Source organism: Triturus cristatus, chromosome 8, assembly GCF_964204655.1.
Source record: "Triturus cristatus chromosome 8, aTriCri1.1, whole genome shotgun sequence".
NCBI classification, from domain to species: Eukaryota; Metazoa; Chordata; class Amphibia; order Caudata; family Salamandridae; genus Triturus; species Triturus cristatus.
In genome coordinates this window covers 1,652,740,206-1,652,763,653 of record NC_140591.1, presented here as the reverse complement: position 1 = coordinate 1,652,763,653, position 23,448 = coordinate 1,652,740,206, and the positions used below count along the sequence as shown (strand labels likewise).

At 40.4% G+C, this 23,448-nt stretch overlaps 1 protein-coding gene across 3 annotated transcripts in view; it reads right to left on the bottom strand.

The window, feature by feature from the left end:
* The window catches only part of LOC146808495 (transient receptor potential cation channel subfamily M member 2-like), a 1,799,999-nt gene that overhangs the window by 1,360,874 nt on the left and 415,677 nt on the right, over positions 1-23,448 (bottom strand). For all 3 annotated transcript variants that reach the window (XM_085623580.1, XM_085623581.1, XM_085623582.1), the window contains one exon: positions 8,549-8,596. In XM_085623580.1, coding sequence (XP_085479706.1) covers positions 8,549-8,596 — 48 coding nt within the window. The remainder of the gene's footprint in view (positions 1-8,548; positions 8,597-23,448) is intronic.

Here is a 23,448-nt window from a genome sequence, read left to right as displayed (position 1 = left end):
ATTGCGCATGCCGTGAGATATTGATGTTTTGTTCCTACGACCACCTGGGCAGATACATTGGTATAAATGTACATTCATATCGATCTAGAGGCATTATTTCATTTGGCAGAGGATATTCTTGTTTGTACTGCAGTAATGCTTGCATTTGTATTGTAAAATCTGTTGCAGTGAGATAGATAGCCCATTGAATCCATCGTGGACGCAACCCTTTAGCATTCAGGATGCTTGCCTTTGTAACGGCCTCTAGGGTCGGTGCCAGGGTCATGACAATTATGCATTTCCCCTGTGCTAGTGCTCTCTCACTACAGTAATCTGTACTGCTGTGAGTATTTTTTAGTTGGTGCAAAATGAATTTCAGCATTTGTGTACAAATGTGAATTCTAATCTATAGGGACTGTATCACCTTCTTTGGAAGTGATATGAGTGTACCCGGTTGGTCCAGTGACTACAAGTAGCACCAGGTTAGTTGTGTTGACACGTGTACGTATATGTCTGGAAGCTATCATGCCAGCTTGTACGGAATATAGGATATCAGTATGTTCCTGTGTCCAATGGTGCACTAAATAATCTGGTCTAATTAAGTAGTAGAATGGTTTAACCCTTACTGCGTAATCCAAAATGTATGTCCTGCCAAAGTTTAAGAACCCTAAAATGGATTGTAGTCTTTTTAGAGTTGTTGGAGGTTGGAGCAGTGCACATTTTTCTAAAGATTGTACCACCAGGCTTTTGCCTTTCACTTGTTAATTCATATCTTAAAAATAGGACACTGAGGTGGGCAGTTTTCGATTTTTTGAAATTACATTTTTATCCCAGATTAAGGAACCCAAGAATTATGTGGTTCACCCTGAACAAGTGTTCAATTAATTGTCCACCATGTAAATGTCATCTACATAGGACAATGCTTCCTTGTCAATATTTTTAAGTAACTCTGGTACCCTGGCTGAAAACAACCCTGGGGTAATCAACAAAATTGGCATTAAGAGCCTATTGCTGAGAATGCTGTCAAATATCTGCTTTCAGGTGCTATATTTTGGCAGAGAAAGCCTTTTGAGAGGTCTAGTATTGTTTTGTATTTCTTCTGCACGATGTTATTTATTAGTGCTGCACTGTGTGCATTCTTTACTTCAAATGTACATGTTTAAGCATTTAAATGTCTAGAATCTAAGACTAGACAATATGAATTATCGGGTTTCATTACTAGAAACAAGAGTCATAGGTGAGGTGCTATTCTAAATCACACCCTGATACTCAAGTTGATCTAAGATCTCCCTGACTTGTTTCTTTGTCTAATTTTTAATCAGGTATTGTCTCAGAGGTTGAGGAATCGATTTTAATGGGATTTTGTGAATAGATGACTCATCATCCTATCCAACATGATTGTGGTAAAGTGCAGCAACAAACACTAACGCCCAGTCCTGCACGCATTCATTTTTAACTGATTCTGATACGAGGTCGGAGAAAGCAGGTAAAATAACTCCTTCTCCCACATTTCACATTGTGCAATTCATTATGAACTCAGGAGGCCCATCCTTTTAGGGCCAAAGAATGTCGTAACCATAGGTAAGGTTCTCCCAAAAGAGACCTTAACATTCCTGGGTATGTCCCCCTCCATCTGGAGCATTATTTTAAATAAATGATGTGGGACACTTACCCTTGTATCAGGTGTTTCCACCGTGATATGCTCACTCTGCGTTACTACCCCCAGAAAGTCCATCAGGTTCTGACGAGCTATGGTGACTTCTGCCACGCTATTGAGCATCAACATTGCCCATTCCACATTCAGAAGCGAGTCCTCAGTAGCCTGGGCATTTCTCAATTTAATTCTGGCTACCTTCTTTTTTAAATTGAGGTTTTTAAGTTTTTTGCTTATCTTTCTGTTTAATACAGTAGTCCAAAGTGCAATGTGACTCCCTTTTCGGCTTGACTCGCTCTTCCGATCTGTATTCTGATTGTCCGTCTCTCTCCTAACGCTTTTTGGATTCCTCCTGAAAGGAACAAGATGAACGTGTTTCAGTATCCTGATACCTGTCAGGTTTTCAAATATTGTCACGGTTTCGCAAATTAAATTTCCGGTCAGTGTGTTCCTGTTGAGGAAACCCACATTGTGACTGTGTTTTATTTTATTTATTATCCCACTTCTTCTTTGAAAAATGGGGGCTTGGTTAGAGTTATCTTTTTCAGAACTACTCTTAAATATTGGTTTCCCATGTTTGGCTCCCAGATTATCTCTGCCTAGAGAGTCATATGTATCTTCAATAATCAATTTGTGCTCCTGTTGGGCAGGAGTAAATTCCCTCAGGCATTTATGCATAGCCACCTCTGCTGCCTCCCTTTTTATGTTACTCAACATAATGGCTGATTGCCCATTAGTTTCATCCTTGATCTAAGGCAGGTTCTGCCCCATACTCGTTCTGTATTTGTTTCAGTACATCTGGTATAACTACTATTAAAGGGGTACCATGCATTCTGGTATATATGGCAGCGAAGATTGTATCCTAAGTGGCACAATCTTCTAACTGGGGAGCCAACTCTAGCGGCAAGCAAATTGGCAGTATTCTGTATTTTATCTGCAGGCCAATATGGGGAAAAACTGCTTCAAGCAGTGCTGTTTTTGTGCTATCCAGAACGGGATTTGCTCTTGGCTGGTGGGAACTTTTCCCACAAAGGCATTTAGTATTTGTGGACTTGTGTGGTAGCCATGTGTGGTTTTGTAGCCTGAGCAGCCTTTACAGGTTGGACCATCAATGCTCTCATTACATATTGTGTTTGATTTCTGTAAATGTTTACTATATCTCTGTAAAGTTTGCGCATTCCTGCTGATGTTAGGGTAGCAAGGTCTATAGAATTCCAATAGAAGCCCAGGTTGTGGTGTGAAGGGCATCAAACCTGGGCTTCTATTGGAATTCTCTAGAGCATATTATCAAGCCCCTTATCGCCGCTTTAGCAGCAGTTTCCTGCCGCTAAAACGGTGATAATGTTATCGGTCTTCTTGATAATATGGCCCTTAGTGTAAAGAATTTGAATTGGATAAGTGAAGGGGCAATTTTTTTACTTATGGATAATTTCCCAATCAAATGCCAAGTATCTTGTGAAATATGTCTTCTGCAAAATGATGAGACCATTTAACATAAGTAATGGGAGACTGTGAAGGGAGTGGAGTGCATAAGAATTTATACATTTTAGACGCTGAACGGAACCACTTAGAAAGAAGTGAGACAATAACCGAATCCGTAAATAGGGGTATTTTAGCAAGTTTCACCTTTAGTTTACAAGAAATATAGAAGTCCTAGTTGGAAAGATTACATTTCTTGGATAAGAACGAAAAGGGAAGCGGATCATGATTAGAGTCATTTAGGTGTTTCACCAATCTGATACATTTGGCAGTCCACAAAGAGGCTATGCTAGGATCAATATCAGTAGAACGTTTAGGATTATGCCATAAAGAAGACCATCTTGATTTATAAATAGGTTTATATACTTTTTTATCAACATATTTTAATGTTTTAATTGTGTCTAAAATAAAATGTTGAGAATAATCTAAAATAAGCTTAGAAGCCGAAAGGAAGGGGTGGAAAAAGGAGTGCATAGAGTACAAGTTGTGAATCCGGTAAAAACCAAAGAGCACCTTTGAGATGCTAAAAAGGAAATCTGATATAGATTCCAGACCAGAAGATTACAGCCACCCAAATCAGAAGGTTTCCTGAGGTATTTGGAAACAATTCTAGCTCTGTTAACGCTCCATAAAAATTCTGGAGAGATTGAATCAAGCTTATGGAAGAAGACAGAAGAAAGCTTAACAGGTAACATGGAGAATAAAAAATTAATAATCGAGGTTATAATCATTTTAGGAGTTTGTAATCATCCCCACTGTAGGAAAGTAGGATCTGCTTCTTATGGTTTCTCCCACTTTTTGATTTTTGCACCCACTGTTTTGACTAGTCTGGCTTGGATCCTGCTATTCAGGACTCCAGCCTGTCTGCTTTCTCCATTAAATTGATATGTTTGTACTTTGGTACAACTCCAGATTGGATACTGGAGTACCCTTATCAGTCCCTAGTATATGGTACACATGTACCCAGGGCATAGGTACCCCAAAGGCCTCCCAAGGGCTCAACATCATCTCCTACGCCGACGACACCCAGCTGATCCTCTCCCTGACCAACGACCCCGCCGCCGCCAGAACCAACCTCCACGAAGGGATGAAAGACGTAGCCGAGTGGATGACGACCAGCCGCCTGAAACTGAACTCAGACAAGACGGAAGTCCTCATCCTGGGCTCCTCGCCCTCCGCCTGGGACGACTCCTGGTGGCCCCCCGCCCTGGGCACCGCACCGAAACCGACAGACCACGCACGCAACCTGGGCTTCATCCTGGACTCCTCCCTCTCCATGACCAGACAAGTCAACGCCGTCTCCGCGTCCTGTTTCAACATCCTGCGCATGCTACGGAAGATCTTCCGGTGGATCCCCACCGAGACCAGGAAGACGGTCACCCAGGCACTCGTCACCAGCCGACTGGACTACGGCAACGCCCTCTACGCTGGAACCACCGCCAAGCTCCAGAAGAGACTCCAGCGGATCCAGAACGCCTCAGCCTGACTCATCCTCGACATCCCCCGACGCAGCCACATCTCCGGGCATCTGAGAGACCTGCACTGGCTCCCCGTCAACAAGAGAATCACCTTCCGTCTCCTCACCCACGCACACAAAGCCCTACACGACCAAGGCCCGAGCTACCTCAACAACCGCCTCAACTTCTACGCTCCCAAATGCCACCTCCGATCGACCAACCACGCCCTCGCCGCCGTCCCCCGCATCCGAAGAGCAACAACTGGAGGAAGGTCCTTCTCCTACCTGGCCGCCAAGACCTGGAACACCCTCCCGACGACCTTCGTCTGACCCAAGACCACCTCTCCTTCAGGAAGAAGCTCAAGACCTGGCTGTTCGAGCAGTAGCGGCTCCCCCCCCCCCCCCCCCCCCCCCCAAGCGCCTTGAGACCCTCCGGGTGAGTAGTGCGCTGTATAAATGCCTTGATTGATTGATTGATTGAAGGCTGAAGCAAGTATTATGCCACCCATGAGAGGCCATGCAAAATGGAAACTCAGGTCTGCTACTGCCTCCTGAGTAAGCTGGTGCTTGCACCACTTACGAGAGATATAGGTTCACTATATCTATATATATCACCACACTTAAAACCTTATACGTCACCCCTATAGCAGGCTTTAACAATCCTGAAGGAAGGGTGCTGGGTTTTACGTGGGAGGGTGCTCCTGCATGTGCAGGCCCCTCTGCAGTCTACGGAGACCATTCTCCTGAGCTGTTCGTGATACTACGTGATACTACCAGACATATAGGTAGAGGTGCTTTATAACTTCACAGTAAATGCTATCTCAAAAATGACTGCAACAAAGTATGTTGTGTTTGGTGTCAAACACCTAGGAATCATACCTCCACACCAGTGACTGGTGTGGGAGGTATGATTCCCCCCCCCAGAACCGAGGTTCCGGGGGTACCAAAGTCTACCGGTACCAACATTCTCGAGCCTTACAGCACAAAATGGATGCTGCCAGCCACAGACATGAGTCTTCCCTCCTGCTGCTGAGCCAAGCTCGAGCAAAGGAAGGTCAGACAATAGGTATCCTGTCACAGGGAGGTGTGACTACCTCCAAGACAGGATTTAGTGCATTGGGGCTGGGTGGGTGCACTGTTACAGTGCCAAAAAGTCTGCATGAGGGGCACATTTGGTGTCCCTGTGAATAGTCCAGCTCTAACCAGTTCTGGTAGCCATTTGATCCTGCTCTGGTGCAGAACTGAACTGGACATGTAGCCACCCCTATGTCCTGCCCCTCCCTTAGGAGGGTACCTAGAATCTGTCCAACCCTTTTCTGTGGGTATAAAATGGGTTACCTGGCTACAGGACATTAGATTTTACATGGACACGATTCTGCAAGAAGATACCACTACAATTCGACCGTCTGGACATGCTGGACTTCGCTGGACCTCCCTTGGGCTCGACTTCGTCTTCCCTTGCCGTCCCCCGTCTTGCCACTGTTTGTGATCCATACAGGCTCTGTGCAGGACTCTGTGGACCTTTAAGACAATAAAAGAATCTCCTTTGGGGTGAAGAAGTCACTCCCCTGCAAACGCAGGCACCATAAGGCATCTGACTGGTTTGCTGATCTTAAGCTCCTGCAAACTCTGAAGGCTTCAGCAACACAGGAGGTGGGTTTCTGAAGGTCTCCGAGGTTGAGCTGCCCTCTTACCAAGTTTGAGGTGGATATCCCTCATGGGGACTGTATAACCCGTACCCCTGTGCACTGTGTCCATTTGCAGGTGCACATGCTTGTTGTCATGCAACAATTCTGTGCATTGGGTGATTTGTAGCCCTGACCACAGTGCATCTTTTCTGAGAAGGACTCCAGCATTCTCACACTCTGTGCCCTGCTAACTGGTACCCTTTGAAACCACCTGAGGTCCCCTTGCAACTCCAGTGCCTCCGGCCTGTGGGTCCACTTGAGGGTCAACTTTGCTTTATTTGGACTCCTCTAATTGCTCCAGGCCTGCCCTGACTCCCCTTGCTAAGGTGAGTCTCCTCGTCCTTGCTGGGCCAGATTGACACCGAATTTGTTGACACCGTTGTTTGCCGCTGCCAAGGCTTGTTGGTGCTCCCGCCAGACACCGACCCCTCCGCACTCGACATTCTTTGAGGGACAGCTCGTATCTGGCTTCTGGTCATCCAAGACATCTCCTGGTCAGCGCAGCTGAAGAGTCAAGCTCATCGTCAACACACCTGAAGCACCCAACATCGGTGGGCAATCGTTTACCGAGCCCCTGGTCACTCCAAAATGATCTAGACTCTGTCCCCTCTGCTTTCATGTTCTTCACATCTAGAATCCACATTTGGATTTCCCCGGACACTTTTCTTACTTCCTGCAGCAGCATTTCTGGGTCGACATCCATAGAGAACGACAAGGGTTTCCGATGCAACTTCGTACCTATGCACCTGGCTCCTCTGGGATTGGTAATCTGGTACAAAGGTATCCACAGGTGGGGTGGCTCTCCAACCTCTTAAATTCCAAGGGGTGTCTTCGTGATCTGCTGGGAAGGTTCCTTAGTCTCTAATTTTCCAACCACGACTTTCCCATTGAAAGGTACAGAGCACACAGTCGTGTTCTGACTCTGCATCTGCCCTCCGTGGGGTCCCTGTTAATTCACCTTGGGTGGTTCCTTGAGGTCCCAGCAATTCTACACCTTCTAGACTAAGCCTAGGCCCAAGTTGTGGTTCTTATACCTCTTATTTAGTATATGGTTTGGTCTCCCCCTGGAGCCCACTGTGTATTGTGCTACTTACGATTGATTATTTGCCACTGTGTTATTTGATTTGTGTTCTATCCTTGTGTTGAGGATGCTAGAGAGTGTTGTATATAATAAATACATATCTGTGTAACTGCTGTGTGGTTTCCCTTTCATTTAATCAATACTATAAGGTTGCATTCTGGTAAAACAAGGTGCTAAACATTGCTTCAAGACTGAGCCTGAGGGCTGCTCTCCATAGCTACCACTAGGATAGCTTTCTATAAAGGTTATCTTTGACCTAAAAACCACAAGGATTGTTTGGACTGGTACCGGGTGCTCACTTTAATTAGTGGACAGCATATACCAGGCCCACTTCTCACACCCACCAAGAAATATATTTAGGAGACCAGGAAGATAAAAGTTCCTTAACCTTTGATATGATATGAGATTCATTATATGTGATAGTGTGTCAGGATCACTCAAAAAGAAAGGGTTCTCAGTTAGCCTAATCAGCTTTAAAACCTCCAAAAAGATTAGGAATGGTCATTCCTGGAATAGACACAGGGAGGAGAGGAAACCTATGATGGCCGCCAAGAAGCGCTCTATCAAGCAGCATGCTAGTCGTTGTTCAGCTCAGGGCAATTTGGAATGTCCAGGTGAAGCACCCACATTATCGTGAACTTCACCTGAAGAATTTGAGCAGTAGGATGTTCCAGTAGTTTTTGAAGCGAAAGTTTAATCAAGGGAAATAGTCGTTGTGCAGTAATTTATCGCTTACCTTGTCGCGTCTTAGTTACAGTCTGAGGGAGCAGATTCAACGGAGGCGCAAGTCAGTAAGCCTTTATTTTTGTTTCTGGGAGTCATGTGCATGCATGCTGTGAGGCAGAGGATTTCTATCCTTTCCTCTGCAGCACATGGGCGTTGAGGTAAATTGAGCATAGCACGCCCGTCTGGAGGAAGAGTTTTGTGAAAAGAGGGAGAGTCAGCACAAGTTGATTAGCGTTGTGAGTCACTCGTGAATTTTTGTACTTCTCCTGTTACTGTAAATTCACGGATAGTTTCAGTTTGTGCAGCAGGTAGGCAGGCTCATTCCTCATTGTAAATACATATTAGGAGTAGAATTCAAGTAGGTAAAGAATGTAGAAAATAAACGTTAGAAATATACATACATACATACATACATATATATATATATATATATATAGAGAGAGAGAGAGAGAAAATTCAGTAAAGAGGAAAAGTGTTATATTTACCTGAGCCCAAGCAGGAATATGCATTTCTACTGCAATAGGTGAGGACATCTAAAAGGAGAAAAAGATTAAAAAGGAGTTAGAGGAAAAAGACTGGTTTGCATTGTATACAGTTACAGAAATCAAGATAATAACCATCACACGAAGAGAGGCACAGGTCATAAGATACCTGGGTAGGTAACTTTTAGAAGAAAATATAGATTAAATATTCAGGCAGTAGTAGTTGTTTAATGTATACCATTTCTTGCAGTCAGCTTCTAGTAAACCAAACTACGCCAGAAAAGAACACGTAAGAAGAGTGAGGTATCAGAGGAAGTACCAGAGTGAACACATTTTGTGACTGTCTCTTCTCTGTCCCATCCCCTTTCCCCCCAGTGGCATCCCCAGTGACTCACAAGATATAATTACGTGTTTGCTGGGAAACTGTTGCGGGGCGTTGGGAACGGACGTCGTCTGCTCCTGTGTATATTAGTGGATTGCACCTTGACATAGTGTCTGTAAGGTTCTTCCAGAACCAAATCCATAAATATTTTATGTGAGTCGATTGCCATTTAAAACCTGAATCACCCATCTGAACAGGAAAACACAACGCGTTTAGCGGAAACAATTCCGTCTTTTCTTTGTTAAGAGTGCACCCAGAGGCGAGCAAAAAATCACTTATAATGTTAGATATAACAAGGATTGCTGTTGCACTATCCTCTGAAAAACATAAGGACGTCAACAGAGCATGTGGCCGTTTTAAGCGTAGGCTAACCAAACTGAAACCCCTTAATAACTTGGTTCAGATTAAGTGGACGAAGAAGTGGATTTACAGATAGGAGAAAAAGAAGGGGTGCAAGAGGGCACCCTTGATTAGTGCCCTGATGAAGATTAAGAAAGGAAGACATAGCGCCATTAATTCTGATATTATCTTATGGTTGTGCATAAAGAGACATAACTTTATTAATAAAGGAATCGCCAAGATTATGGGATTCTAATTCTGCTTGTAAAAAAGGCCAAGAGACTTTATCAAAAACCTTTTCTGCGTCAAGGGCGATCGCAGCTGAAGGCAATAAGGAAAGGTCTGAATGTTGTCTCCGCCAAGTCTTCCTTTACGAAACCTGTTTGGGAGTCATGGATGAGATTGGGAATATGACCCTCTAAGCGTTAGCTAAGCCCTTAGCAAAGATTTTAAATTCCATATTTATGAATGAAATTGGGTGATAATTTTTAGGATCTAATGACCCTTACTATCCTTTGGTATAACTACAAGAGTGGCCTCAGCAGCTGAACCAGAAACCTTACCAGAAACAACATAATCATCGAAAATCCTCGCAAGATATTTGATTATTGAAGGAGTAAAAGTTTTAAGGCGATCAGACAACTATCCGGCCCTGGAGCCTTCCCCGAGCAAATAGCTTTGATGGCCAGGATGATCTCCTCAATATCAATAGGTTTCCTCAGTTCAGTCATGTCAGTATGGGAAATAGTATTAGTAGGAATTGACTGAAGAAACTGTTAACAGGTAGCCCTGGTAGATTGATCCTCAGGAGTGCATAATGTTTCATAAAAGTCTCCAAAAACTCGAAGAATTTCTTGGGTATGGAATTTTTTCGAACCATTTTTATCAATAATATGAGAAATACGAGTAGCATTGACATTCATGTTTTGATACTTTAGCATGGCAGCTAAGAGCTTACCAGCTCTATTTCGTAACAATAAATGATAGTTTTTTGGGCATGTATACCAATTTAAGCTCTTTTAGTGACTATGAAATTAAAAGAATATTTCAAATTTTTTAGATCCTGTAGGAATGATTTGTCGTTTGTGCGTCTAAATAGTTCCTCTTTGCGTTTAATGTTATCCCCCATAGATTGAAGGGATTTTCTAATGTAACTATTCCTTTTGGCCATTTTTTAAAAATAATATGACCCCGTATAGTATATTTAAATGTGTCCCACAAAACTATTGATGTGTTCACCGAAGATTCATTATCCTTCAAGTATTTATCAATTTCCTCATTAAGCTCTTTAACTTCATCATTATCTTGCAAAATTTCTGGATTGAGACGCCAGTTCCAAGGGCCTCTCGTATCTGTGAGATTAAGAATAGTTAAAGAAACCGCTGCATGGTCAGAAACATCTATTGGATGAACCATGACATTTATAGTGTGTTTTAAAATAGAGTCATCCACCAAAAGATAATCAATGCGAGAAAAGCTAGAATGTGGAGAGGAGAAAAACTTGAAATCACTACCGTAGGATTATGCAATCTTCACGCATCAACAAGATGATGAGGAAAGCACATAATGAGCATATGTTTATGCGCCCAAGAGTGTCTATCCAAAATAGGACCAAGGGGAAGATCAAAATCCCCGCCAACAATTGCTCTAGAAGTTTGTAGAATATCAGTAAACTTTTTATTTATGTTGCACCAAAAAAGTGGGTCATCAATAATTGGGGCATATAAATTCATACTATATAAATCTTCCAAATAATAAGTCAAACGGGTAATTAGCCATCTACCACTGGTGTCATGCTCAGCTGTAACAATAGACAAACCAGAGCTTTCGGAAATAAGAGTAACAATCCCATTTGTCTTTCCAGAAGCCTCTGAACAAGGAACATCAAGAACCAAATCCTTCCTCATAAGAAGAGCCTCTTTAAAGGCTATCTTCGCCTCTTGAAGTAGAACCACATCACCAGCTAAACTTTTGCAATAATCTAAAATGTTGGTTCTCTTAAACGGATGATTCAACCCCTGAACATTAAGTGAAACTGCAGTTAAGCCCATCATAGACATGTATGAAACAACAAGAGTGAATACATCTGATAAAGAGGCAAAAGGAAAGCCAAGAAATAATTAAAAACTAAAGGAAATGTAACATATATCCCAAAATAAAATGTAGCAGATGTCCCAGAATTAGGGTAAAAAGAAAGGAAGAGAGTAAAGTCTAGAAGGGATAAAAGAAAGAGCAAGAGTACTCCAAAAAAAAACAGAGCACTAAAAAAGTGTAACCCCACTAGGGGATGTCTGTAATAGACAAATTGCATGGGGGAATCAACATGGAGGAGCAACAGCAGAGGCCATCAACTGCGGTGCAGACAGCTAGCTCAACAATAGATATGTCATTGAGCGACAAAACAAGTGTAATATTACAGGTGTATTACTATATTGCTTATAACCCATTAAGAAGAATAAATAATGCAAATTCAATCAATATATATATATGTATATAACATACTAGAACATTGAAGGAGACAGATATCATGTCATAAACAAATAAGGTAAGGTTATATTAGCAGATAAATATCAATATAAGGTATTATAAATATCAATCTGAGGTATTATAAATATCAATCTAAGGTATTAGAAACCGGTCTATAAAATGTATATAAATAAGATGCAAAGAGGATAATCACTAAATATAGAATGTGGGATATATAGCCAACTGTAAATTGGTGGAATAAAAAAAGTCAGGTACAATCTCATACAATTAGAGCCCATAGAAAATCTAACATTAGATGCAATTCAAAACCTTCAGGATAAATATACAATACAAAGAAAAAAGGGTAAATCAAAATATGAGTAGATAAGTTTAAATCGGTGCATACAATAACACAAATCATCAAAATAGTTTAAGATTCAAATAATGAACAATAATACCGATAGAATGTATATACACATAAATAGGTTTTCACAAACACAGAACAACAAGAAGAGACAAGAAGACAAATAAAAGTAGAGTAAACAGGATAAATAGAAAAAAATAATAAAAGGTAGAAGAAAAGGAAGAAAAGAAAATAGAAAATAAGATACTTACTTTAATCATGATATGAAAGAGAGAGAAAGTTAGTGATAGATCCGAGAATAAATAGAAACATACAATCATACAGACTTATAGAGAGCTAATCTCCAATAAGCAAGGCACACAACAGATAATTGCATAGTTTTGATGTGGAAGGAGAAACATATAATGTATACCATAAGTGACCATTGAAAAGATGTGTAATAAAGATATCATGAACCATACCGTTCAGCAATAACAAAAATTGTAGAAGCATTAGATAGAATGTCTATTATAAAGTGCTATTTCACCAATGAGAATTCATAACTATACCCTAAGACATATGTATAAATATCATATCATTGGTGACAAATGATGTCATGAATTAATATATCTATGTAAAAAGACTAGTACCTAAAAGGACCACGGAACAGAGTAAAAACTGAATAAGGAGTAAGGAAGACATTGGAATAAGCAAACTATTAACAGCAAAAGAATAGGAAATAGGAAAGATAGAAATGAGTAAGAGAATAGATATACATTAACTGTAGTATAATTTTAACAATATATCTGCAGAAGAGCCATAAAAAATTAGGTCGATCAACCTGTACATAGCATGCAAGGGATGTGACCCCAACTAACACTAAAAACAGTACACTAAAATGCATTATCCTATAAAAAGGAGAATTAATTAATAGAGAATAACTAATCTATGATGAGCGAAACCTCAGAGTGTAATCACCAATTGTAGAATGAGCATAGAAAACAGCAATCACCACAAAGATTGTGGCAAGGCTCAAAAATAAATGGCGAACCAGCAGATGTAATAGATGAATGAAAAGCATTAGGCACAGACATGTCAATAAATGCAAATGTTAAGGGCAAGAAGCACCAGGAAGAGCGTCTGAATCCATCTGCTATTTAAATTGATTGTCCAAGAATGTAGAGAGATCAGAAGGATCATAAAAAATCTGTGGACGACCTTTGAAAGTTATCCTGAATCTGGAGGGACCAGCAAAGGTAAATGGAATATTCATATCAGCGAGTCTCTTGCATTAATTCAGGAAGCCTCCGTGTCTCTGGCAAAGTCTTGTGATATTGATATTCTGTGACCTTCCCATTGTATTGTTTTAATCTTCATCACTTGTGCCAGAATTTGCTCAGTATGTTGGTGATTCAAAGGTTTAAAGATCAAAGGTCTTGGAAAAGACATCGTTCTAGGTTTAAAAGTTGGGACTCTATGAGCACGTTCTATTTCAAAGTCCTTGTGGAATGAAATATTCAGAACATTTGAGATCTAAGTAAGTAAGAAGTCAATCACTGAAGAAACAGACATCTCACAATCCTCCGGTAATCCAAAAATACGAAGATTACTTCTGCGGTTCTGATGTTCCTGCTCAGTTAGGTCCCTTCTTAATGAAACCACGGAGCGCTCCAAACTTTGGATGTGCTTTGCTTGTTTGTTTGTAAAGTCTTCCACACTGCTTATTCGCATTTCAGCGTTGGAAACACATAATGAAAGATTTTTTAGGTCATTTCAAATTGCCATCACCTCTACTTGAAGCAAATCTGTGTTCGTTCGGTACTCTTTGCTATATCATGGACAGTATTGCGTGCTAAGCCACCTTAAGAAACAAAGTGATGAATTGGTCTCAACCCTTGTAAGATAAGTAATAGGGCAAAAGCAGAAATGATTGGCATAGGAGGCAATTGTGCTTGCGGGTTGAACACCAAATGTGATATGTTGAATATTAAGTTGGATTGCTTAAAACTCAGACAACAGCGGAGACAATGGCTACGCCCAATATTCTTGAAATATGGAATTATGACTCGAGGACAAGCCGCAGAATTTTTGACTGAGATGCTTTTCTTAGATATAGCATGGGCTATTGGTAGATTTATGAGGGCAGTTAATGCAGTGTTTATTGCAAACAAGTAGAAGTGCGGTGTATTTTTAAGAACAGTATACATATTTTCTTCAAATATAGGTTTTATCTGAACAACTTATTTATAGCTTTATTAGAGGAAATTAATATTATATATGTATTTGTTACTATATTTTAACGCTGTATTGTTTAAAGGCCAGCAGTCTAAATAAACATTGAGGGTATTAAAGGCATTTAGGAACTGTTGTACTACACCCACACTCCAAAAGGCAGTGTATGTGAGAGTTGAAGTATATAAAGGACTGTACATGATAGTCAGTGATTGTGAGACTGGCTGCATAGATGAGTGTGTACTTGTATCACTGATTTTCACGTGGATGATGTCATCAGTGATGAAATTTGGGATGTCATCAGTGATGTCATCAGTGATGTCACTGACCATGTCATGAATGATGTAATATGTGATGTCATGAGCAGTGCATTGCGGGTGCACAAGTTACAGTTAGCTGAACTATCTATAACGGTGGAATTTCTCTGGTTTTGTATGAGTGAAATGTCCATCTAACTGTAACGCCACTGAAACCTATGGTTTTTTTCAGTAAATTTCAAAGGTTTTTTAAATGCTAATTTCTAACTATAACATCTGTAAAACCTATGGTTTTTTCAGTGAATTTCAAAGGTTTTTTAAACGCTAATTTCTAACTATAACGTCTGTAAAACCTATGGGTTTTTTTGTGAATGTCAAAGGTTTTTTAAATATTAAACTACTATTCTGCTATCTGTCATTAGTACTGTTTTTTCTATCTTTTCCACTACAGAAAAGAAAAAGAACTGTAAATGGGCTGGCTCACAGAGGTAGATCTGTGGGCCCGACGGCTTGCAGACGCAGAGCTGCGAGCCGATGCACTAGCTTCTAAAGGCATAGCTGCTAACTGGTGATGTGGGGAGAGGGAGCGTGAAAGGGGTATCTCACACAGACAATGCTCCGGTATGTTTTCAGAGTTGCCTCGCAGAGGTAGAACTATGGACTCGATGTCTTGTAGACGGAGAGATGTGAGCTGACGTGGACTGAATCACAAAATGGCTGCCAACAGTTCCTAGTTTCAACAGTTTGCGCCCAGGCTCACAGTGGGAGTGCTGCGGCCTGTGGGCTTGACTCGCAGAGGGAGAGCTACGGGCCGTCCGCTCGCAAAGGCACACCAGCATACTGGCTCGCATAGGTAGAGAGCTGCGAGCCAACGCAGCTGTAAGCTGGTGATGTGGGGGGAGGGAGCGTGACAGAGCTTTGTTTTATTTTCACTCGATGCGAGGCACAAGATGGCTGCTAACACTTCCTGGTTTGAAGTGTCAGCAACCAATCAGAGGCAAGCGCGTGCTCTGGAGTTAGGCTCCACCCACATATATCTATTTTTTTCTCCTTAAATATCTCAAAAAGTACTGAACGGATTTACACTATTTCAACAAAAGCGTTCTTTCTGGACCAAGACCTTTCTCCCTGCCACATTTGGCGTAATTCCGCTCAGCAGTTTGACCTGTAGCCTTGTCTAAAGTTTCCTACAGAAATTGCATCGAGAAAACATGACCAATCACCCCCAAACCTTTTAGGATAGGAGCTGACCTAAAAAGAGGAACTTTTTGGAAAATTTCGTAAAGATTTGTCAAAGTGTGCTAAAGTTATAAGCAAATCAAAAAATGTTTTTCCTATGGAAACTAGGTTCTAACTATATATATATTCACTTAAAAAACCATAGGTTTCACACATGTTATAGTTAGCTGGACATTTCACTCGTGAAAAACCATTGAAATTCCCCCGTTATAGTTAGTGCAGGCAACTATAACTCACGCGACCGCAATCCTCTGCTGATGACGTCAGATATTACATCACTGTATTTAGACACTTATTTACCCATGTCTTCTTCCATTAATTTTTAGCTATACATATATTACAAATATTTTTTTTTCAGAAAGACACATATGTCATCAGTGATGTAATATCTGACGTCATCAGCAGAGGATTGCGGTCGCGTGAGTTATAGTTGCCTGCACTAACTATAACAGGGGAATTTCAATGGTTTTTCACGAGTGAAATGTCCAGCTAACTATAACATGTGTGAAACCTATGGTTTTTTAAGTGAATTTGCAAGGTTTTTTAAATCCTAATTCCTAACTATAACGTGTGTGAAACCTATGTTTTTTTCAGTGAATTTGTACGGTTTTTTAAATGCTAAGTTATGTATTTATTTTATTTATTTTTTTAAGGTTCTTCACCGTGCGCGTACCGTGCAAACGCTGTGACCACGCGGTGCGCTTCGCGCACCGCGCACCCACGTTACGCAGTTCGCGGAATTTTTCAGTTTCTACCGTACTCGCACGCTACGCGTACTCCGCGATTTTTCGCAAAAAAATTAAAGGACATTTTGGCCCTTGGGGATCCTTCTGGGACCCCCTGACTAAGGCTAGGGGGTCAGGAACTGTCCACCCTGCCCCCTTTTCACGTTCTCCACCTTTGTTTTTCACCCCCTCAGACTGCGAGAGACAAAATGGCGGCCGACGCTTCCTGGTTTCGACCGATTCGAATGTTTACTAAGATCTAACAACCAATCAGAATCGAGCTCGCGCACGGCTGCGTGCGCGTACGGTAAGTTTTACGGAGCGCGCTTACAGATATATATATTGATTTAAATGCTATTTTCTCAGGAAATACTGAACAGATTTACACCAGACCTGCAAAAGGCACATCCCTGACCTGAGGACTACCTCTCTGCCAAATTTCAAGTAATTCTGTTCAGCCGTTCGGGCTGTAGCTTGGACTAAAGGTCCTATGGAAAAATGCATGGGGAAAACGTGTTTTGGGACCCCCCCTTTTTCTCAGCCCCCGCTTGACGAATCCCCCCGAGACTTTCAGGGAAGGAGCGGAGCGCCCCACCTATTTTGAAAATTTTGCGAGGATTCGTCAACCGGCGCCAAAGTTATTCCAAATAGAATGTTGCGGATTTCCTATGGAAACACGGTCCTAACTATAACTATCTACTGGCGACCGCCAGTAGATAATTATATATATATATATATATATATATATATATATATATATATATATATATATATATATATATATATATATATATATATATATATATATTCACTGAAAAAACATAGGTTTCATGCACGTTATAGTTAGGAATTGGCATTTAAAAAACCTTAGAAATTCACTGAAAAAACCATAGGTTTCAGGGGTGTTATAGTTAGCTGGACATTTCCCTCGTACAAAACCATTGAAATTTCCCCGTTATAGTTAGTTCAGCTAACTATAACTCGCGCCCCCGCAATGCACTGCTGATGACGTCACATATTACATCACTCATGACATGGTCAGTGACATCACTGATGACATCCCAAATGACATCACTGATTACATCACTGATGATGTCATACAGTGACTTTGTGTTTCTGTAAAGTTTAAATATGTTTTATATATTTATAGTGAAAGGCCTATGGAAGAATGAGTGGATGTATAAGTGTGTGAATGGATGATTTAGTAGATGTGTGACTGACTCTATAAGTGAGTGATTAAATCTATGAAAGTGCAGACTAGTGACTAAACTGTGTGAATGTCTGTATCTGTCTGTCTGTTTGTGTGTAAACAGCTGCATGGGTTTGTGAACAGCTACATGAGTGTCTATATGGGTTATTGATTGGTTGTCTAAGTATCTGTATGGGTCCCTCAGTGTTTGTGTGGGTGGAGTGTGTGTGTGACTCTGTGCATAGATGTGTGAGTGGGTGATTCAGTGGGTGCATGGATTTAAGAGTGCATCTATGATGGACTGTATGGGTGGGTGTGTGTATGTATGGTTGTGTTAGTGAGTGAATATATATTTCATTAGTACATGTGTAATTTAGTACATATGTGAACAGCAGTATATATGTATGTTGGAGTACAGAAATAACTATAACTGAGAGTGTGTGATAGTGTTATTGGCTGTATGGAGGAGTGTATGCTTGTATCATTGATTGTATAAGACCATAAGAATTTGCTAGTATTTGTATGAGTAATTCAGCTTGTGCGTGTATAATTGTATAGGTGAGTAAATGTTAGTGTGATTAATTACATGCATGACTGAGTATATGTGTGAGTAACTCTATGGATGAGTAGCGGTATGGGAGTGTCTATATAGGTGTATGAGTGCATATGATAGTCCTGTACTGAGTGACCATAAGTTTCAGTGACTGTACGGGTGAGTGAGTGGATGAGTGTTGAGACGTAAGAGTCAGTGATGGGGTATCTACTTATTGGTGTTGAATTGTCTATGGTTTTGAGAGTGGCAGTATGTAATTTAGAGTGGGTGTATCAAAGGTTATATTAGGGTGTGATAAAAAGCCTCAAATGATTACATGACTGACATCATCAGTGATGTCATTTGAGATGTCATCAGTGATGTCATCAGTGATGTCACTGACCATGTCATAAGTGATGTAATATGTGACATCAACAGCAGTGCATTGCGGGGGTGCGAGTTATAGTTAGCTGAACTAACTATAACAGGGGAATTTCAATGGTTTTGTACGAGGGAAATGCCCAGCTAACTATAACACCCCTGAAACCTATGGTTTTTTCAGTGAATTTCCAAGGTTTTTTAAATGCCAATTCCTAACTATAACGTGCATGAAACCTATGGTTTTTTCAGTGAATTTCAAAGGTTTTTTAAATGCTAATTCCTATCTATAACTTATCTCTAATGCTGTGATGTTCAATGGTTTTCATTGGACTTCTACATTTTTCTATTTCAGTGTGTCAATTCCTTTAATTATGTTTTTTTTAAATATTTTTTTATCACCATTTTTTTTACTTATTTTTTCAATTAATTCTTTTAAAAATTAAAGTAATTTTTTTAAATATATTTTAAAATATTTGTTAAACTATATTTTCAATACTTTTTTTTCTCTCCATTTTTTGGGGGATTCGCGCACCCTATGCGCACCTTCCTCGATCCCTGCACGAAAGCATCCGCTTACGGTATGCTTTGGGTACGTGTTTGGTGCGTGATTGCAATGCGAGCGGTACGCGACTCCAAGCCTATACTCGACACGAACAATGCACGTTACGCGACGCTTGCGTGCTTCCGTAATACGTCATGTGCGTGTATGACGCAGTGGGTGCGCGAATCCCGCAAAATATTTTACATTTAAAAAAACATATATATATATGTATTTGATTTGAATATTAATTGAAGACAAACTCTAAACTACTCATAAAAGTAATATATTTTTACTTCTAATCCTATATTCCTTTTAAATTGAATTTCGAGGATGCACGCTGGGTGCGTGCTGCCTATGCGTACGGTGCGCGGATCCCATGTGACCTGAAAAAAAGAGATTTGGTTGGTTCATTACACTTCCTATTCTAACTATTGAAAGACCCCACTCATTTCAATCATTCTTCTTTGACCTTCTTTGGAGGAGCATCTCTTTGCAGAGAAGAAGCTTTTTTGGACTAAGTTTACACTCAGCTCAAACTTTTTTTTTTCAAACAATGGCTTCAGGGCAGCAGGCATCTCCAGGATCTCCTCATTCATCTGAGGATGATTTTGTGGAAGAACCACCACGCACACCAAGATATTCATCTGTGGTGTGGAAATTTTTCAACTTTCCTGAGGGGCAAACGAAAACCAATGCCACCTTAGTAACCTGCAAGATCTGCCAGAGAGCTGTCCTGTGGGGATCCCGACAAAAAATATTCCTGCGGAACAGCAAGTATGATGAAGCATCTGAGGACCCTTCATCCGGTGAACCTTGCTCGGGAGGAATGCCGCAGAATGAGAGTTGTTCCTGCTCCATCAGATCCATCGCAGCCAAGCACTTCAAGGGTGGATCCTTCTGTGCAAAATTTGGACATCTGTCCACAGTCTCAAACCCTGAAAGTACTCTGCATAAAATGCAATGCTGTCTTATGCTATGGAGAGCAGTCAATCGATCTTATCTGCCGAAAGCAAGAGAGTCACCATTGCTAGTTTTTTTTCCCCTGAAGTTCATTGTTTTGTTCCTCCAGTTGTCTTTTGTTTTCAAGGAAAACCAAAAAAAATTACAAATTGTTCAAAAAACCCACAAAAAAATATAAAAGAAAAAAGAAGAAAAAAAAAAGTTCTAAGAACAAACTTTCCTGGTTTAAAAAAAGAGCTATATTTGTTTGTTAGTGTGTGAAAGTTTAGATGAATTCATGTGTAGTATGTAATTGACTAAATGAATGCATTAGTAGCGTATGGTGAATGTATAAGTGCAGAACTATGAGGAAGTGCTACAGCATCACACAGTAACCTCTTTAACTGCAGTGTGATGTAGTACTTCCGAAGCACAGAGATGCAACATATGTGCATAAATATTTTGCAAATCTATGCTTCTCTCTGCACGGCTGCTTAAACTGCAGCCATGTGGTGACACAGGCACCCTTGCACCATGGTGCAAGGATATCTGTGTCATGTGCTGTTTGTTTTTGTGCAGGAAGACACACCTTCCTGCACAAAAACAGAAAACGCATTTTTCTCCTTCAATGTATGCTGAAAATTTCAGCATGCATTGAAGATTAAAAAATGAGGAGAAATGAAAACAATTCTCCTTGTTGTGCTTTCCTACACCAATTGGAGAATGGCGCACCATTCACACACATATCGAGATTTATGATTTATGATAAATCTGGAGATGTGTCTTGTTCTATGAGTATTCAGTGCAATCACGCACAACAACACTTATAGAACACCCTTTCAACGCAAAGTTGTGTATACGATGAGGTTGTATTTACATGGAGTAGGAAAAGTACACAGAGTGCCTTTTCCTCTCTTTGTAAATATGAAAGAGTGTCTTGCGCAATAACTATGTTACAAAAAGTGACATATTTCTGTTTTTTAAATTGCTTGCGAATGATAGAAGGTAAGCACAGAGTTTTGTCTGCAAAGATGCTCAAAGAAGAATGATTAAAATAATTGCGGTCCTTCAATAGGTACAATGGGAAATATTATGAACCACTAAAATCTGTTTTTTTGGAGGTCACATGATATGCGAAAACAGAGAGATTTCAAAACTACATAGGTATAAACAGTGATTTTAAAAACGTGTTTAAACTTTGTAGCTTCTTGCAGATCAGCCCATTCTGCATGTTAATACTTAGTTAAGCTTACATTCACAGTAATAGAAATTAAAAATTAACAAGGAAGAAGAGAGCCAGCATGGGGGAGGAATTGGAAGCGGCCCTGACTATCACTGCCATCTAGCACACTTTTGCTTGAGTGAAGGCTTTGGAAGCAGCATGGCATCTTGCGTCCCCAGACAGTTATTAGATATTACATTCAATTGCTCATTGCTCTTACCTTCCCCTAACCACTGCTACCACCTCTCCACTGCCTCCCTCTTCCACATAGCCATTGTCCTTCCTACTCTGTTCTTCATACACACATACATTCAGCACAATGATGAAGACTTGACTTGCCAATCAGAGTGGGCAAAAGATGCAAGCAGCACAGTGTCAAGGTAAAAATAGGGACATGATATGTATATGTAAGTAAGCATAGGTTTACTTCATTTAACTCCACAACTTTATAACTTAACAATACATATCCTGATATAGATTTCTCCCGATGGACTTTTATTAAAGTGAAGAATTTTGGAATTGTGTCCAGCTATGATGCTTTCAACTTCTGACGCTGTAGAAATGAAGAGTAGATGCGTGAAGAAGTTGAGGTAAGTAGGTTAATTCATACAAGCCCCAAACATGTCTTGTACAAGTGCTGGCTCTCAGGTAACTGCCAGTTTTACAACAATAATGGCACTAATGGAATGAGGGGTATGGGGTGACACGATGACAATGGAGATATCATCACAACATATTTTCCTCTCACAAAATGGAGAACAAAATTGGAGGGGAAAATATGTTAGTCAAACGTGACCTTGTCATTGAATTTCTTAGGTTTGGTAATGGGTCAAACAAATCTGCTGGTTACTCCTTGGTATACTTCAAAGCCTTCTGATACAGATGGTGAGGTGCGTTCACAAAAAGAATCAGACATTAGACTGGTTGAAGATTCCGAAGAAGATGGCATTTCTTCAACAACAATACCTCTATCATTGTTAACATTTTCATTATTGAGTTTAGACATTTGAGACATATCATCAGTATTGTCAAAATCCAACCACAAATCACTTTTACAACCATTAGTATCCTGGAGTTGATAGTCTTATAATCGTTTCATCGGTGTGCATTTGGCAAACCTACTTATGTGCCGGACTGAACCATCACTTAGTTTGGTGGCATTGCGATATAGCTTACCAAATGCCAAAGGGCAAGTGAACCTACTCTCACCCTTCCTATTTCATTTTTACAAACAAACTTTGACCATCTCACCATTTTATGGAACACATTTAGCACTATGTTTATTATCATACCACTCTTTGTAGCTCTGCTGTGCAAAGGCTATTTTTTTCCTCACTGCGTCAGGTGACCATTCAACTTGCTTTGATACAGGCATCCAACTGAGATCTTTCCTCAAAGCCTGTCTGCTCCTCATCAAAATGAAAGAACTTTTGCCAGTGATGACACTTGGAGTATTTCTGTAAGGCCAGACTAACTTAAAGATCTCTTCGTCCCAATTGAGGTTACTGTTCATCGACAATTGTATCCATCCCTTAAGTACTCTGTTGAAGTGCTCAACAAGTCGGTTTCCTTCTGGATGTTAGAGAGAAGTGTGTTGAGTTGATGCAATTTCTCTCAAGAAATGTCTTGAAGGATGAGGACGTAAATTAAGTGCCATTGTCAGTTAAAGTACATTTGGGTAACCTTTCACTCATGAAACGTTTGTCCATGAAATTGAGTATGCATGCGCAATCAGCTTTCTGCACTATTTGCATTTCCGGCAATTTAGAGGAATGATCCACCAGGACCAATATGTATTTTATTTCACCATCATGACCTTCTACAGGTCCAACAATGTCCAATACAACCCTCTCCCAAGACATGCTGGGACATTCTAAGGGGCTCAATTGAACTTTAAAGGTTTTAAGACTCTTCATCATCAGAAACATTGCAGGCGGCACACTCCCTAAGTAAAACTTCAATTTGTTTGTCTAGACCAAACCACTAATAGTTACATTTAGTTATTTGATTAGATTTCCTGATGCCAAGATGTCCTTCATGGCAGAGTTTGAGTATCCCTTTACTTAATCTGAACAGTAAATCATTCTCAATGCACAACTAATTTCTGATTTCCCAA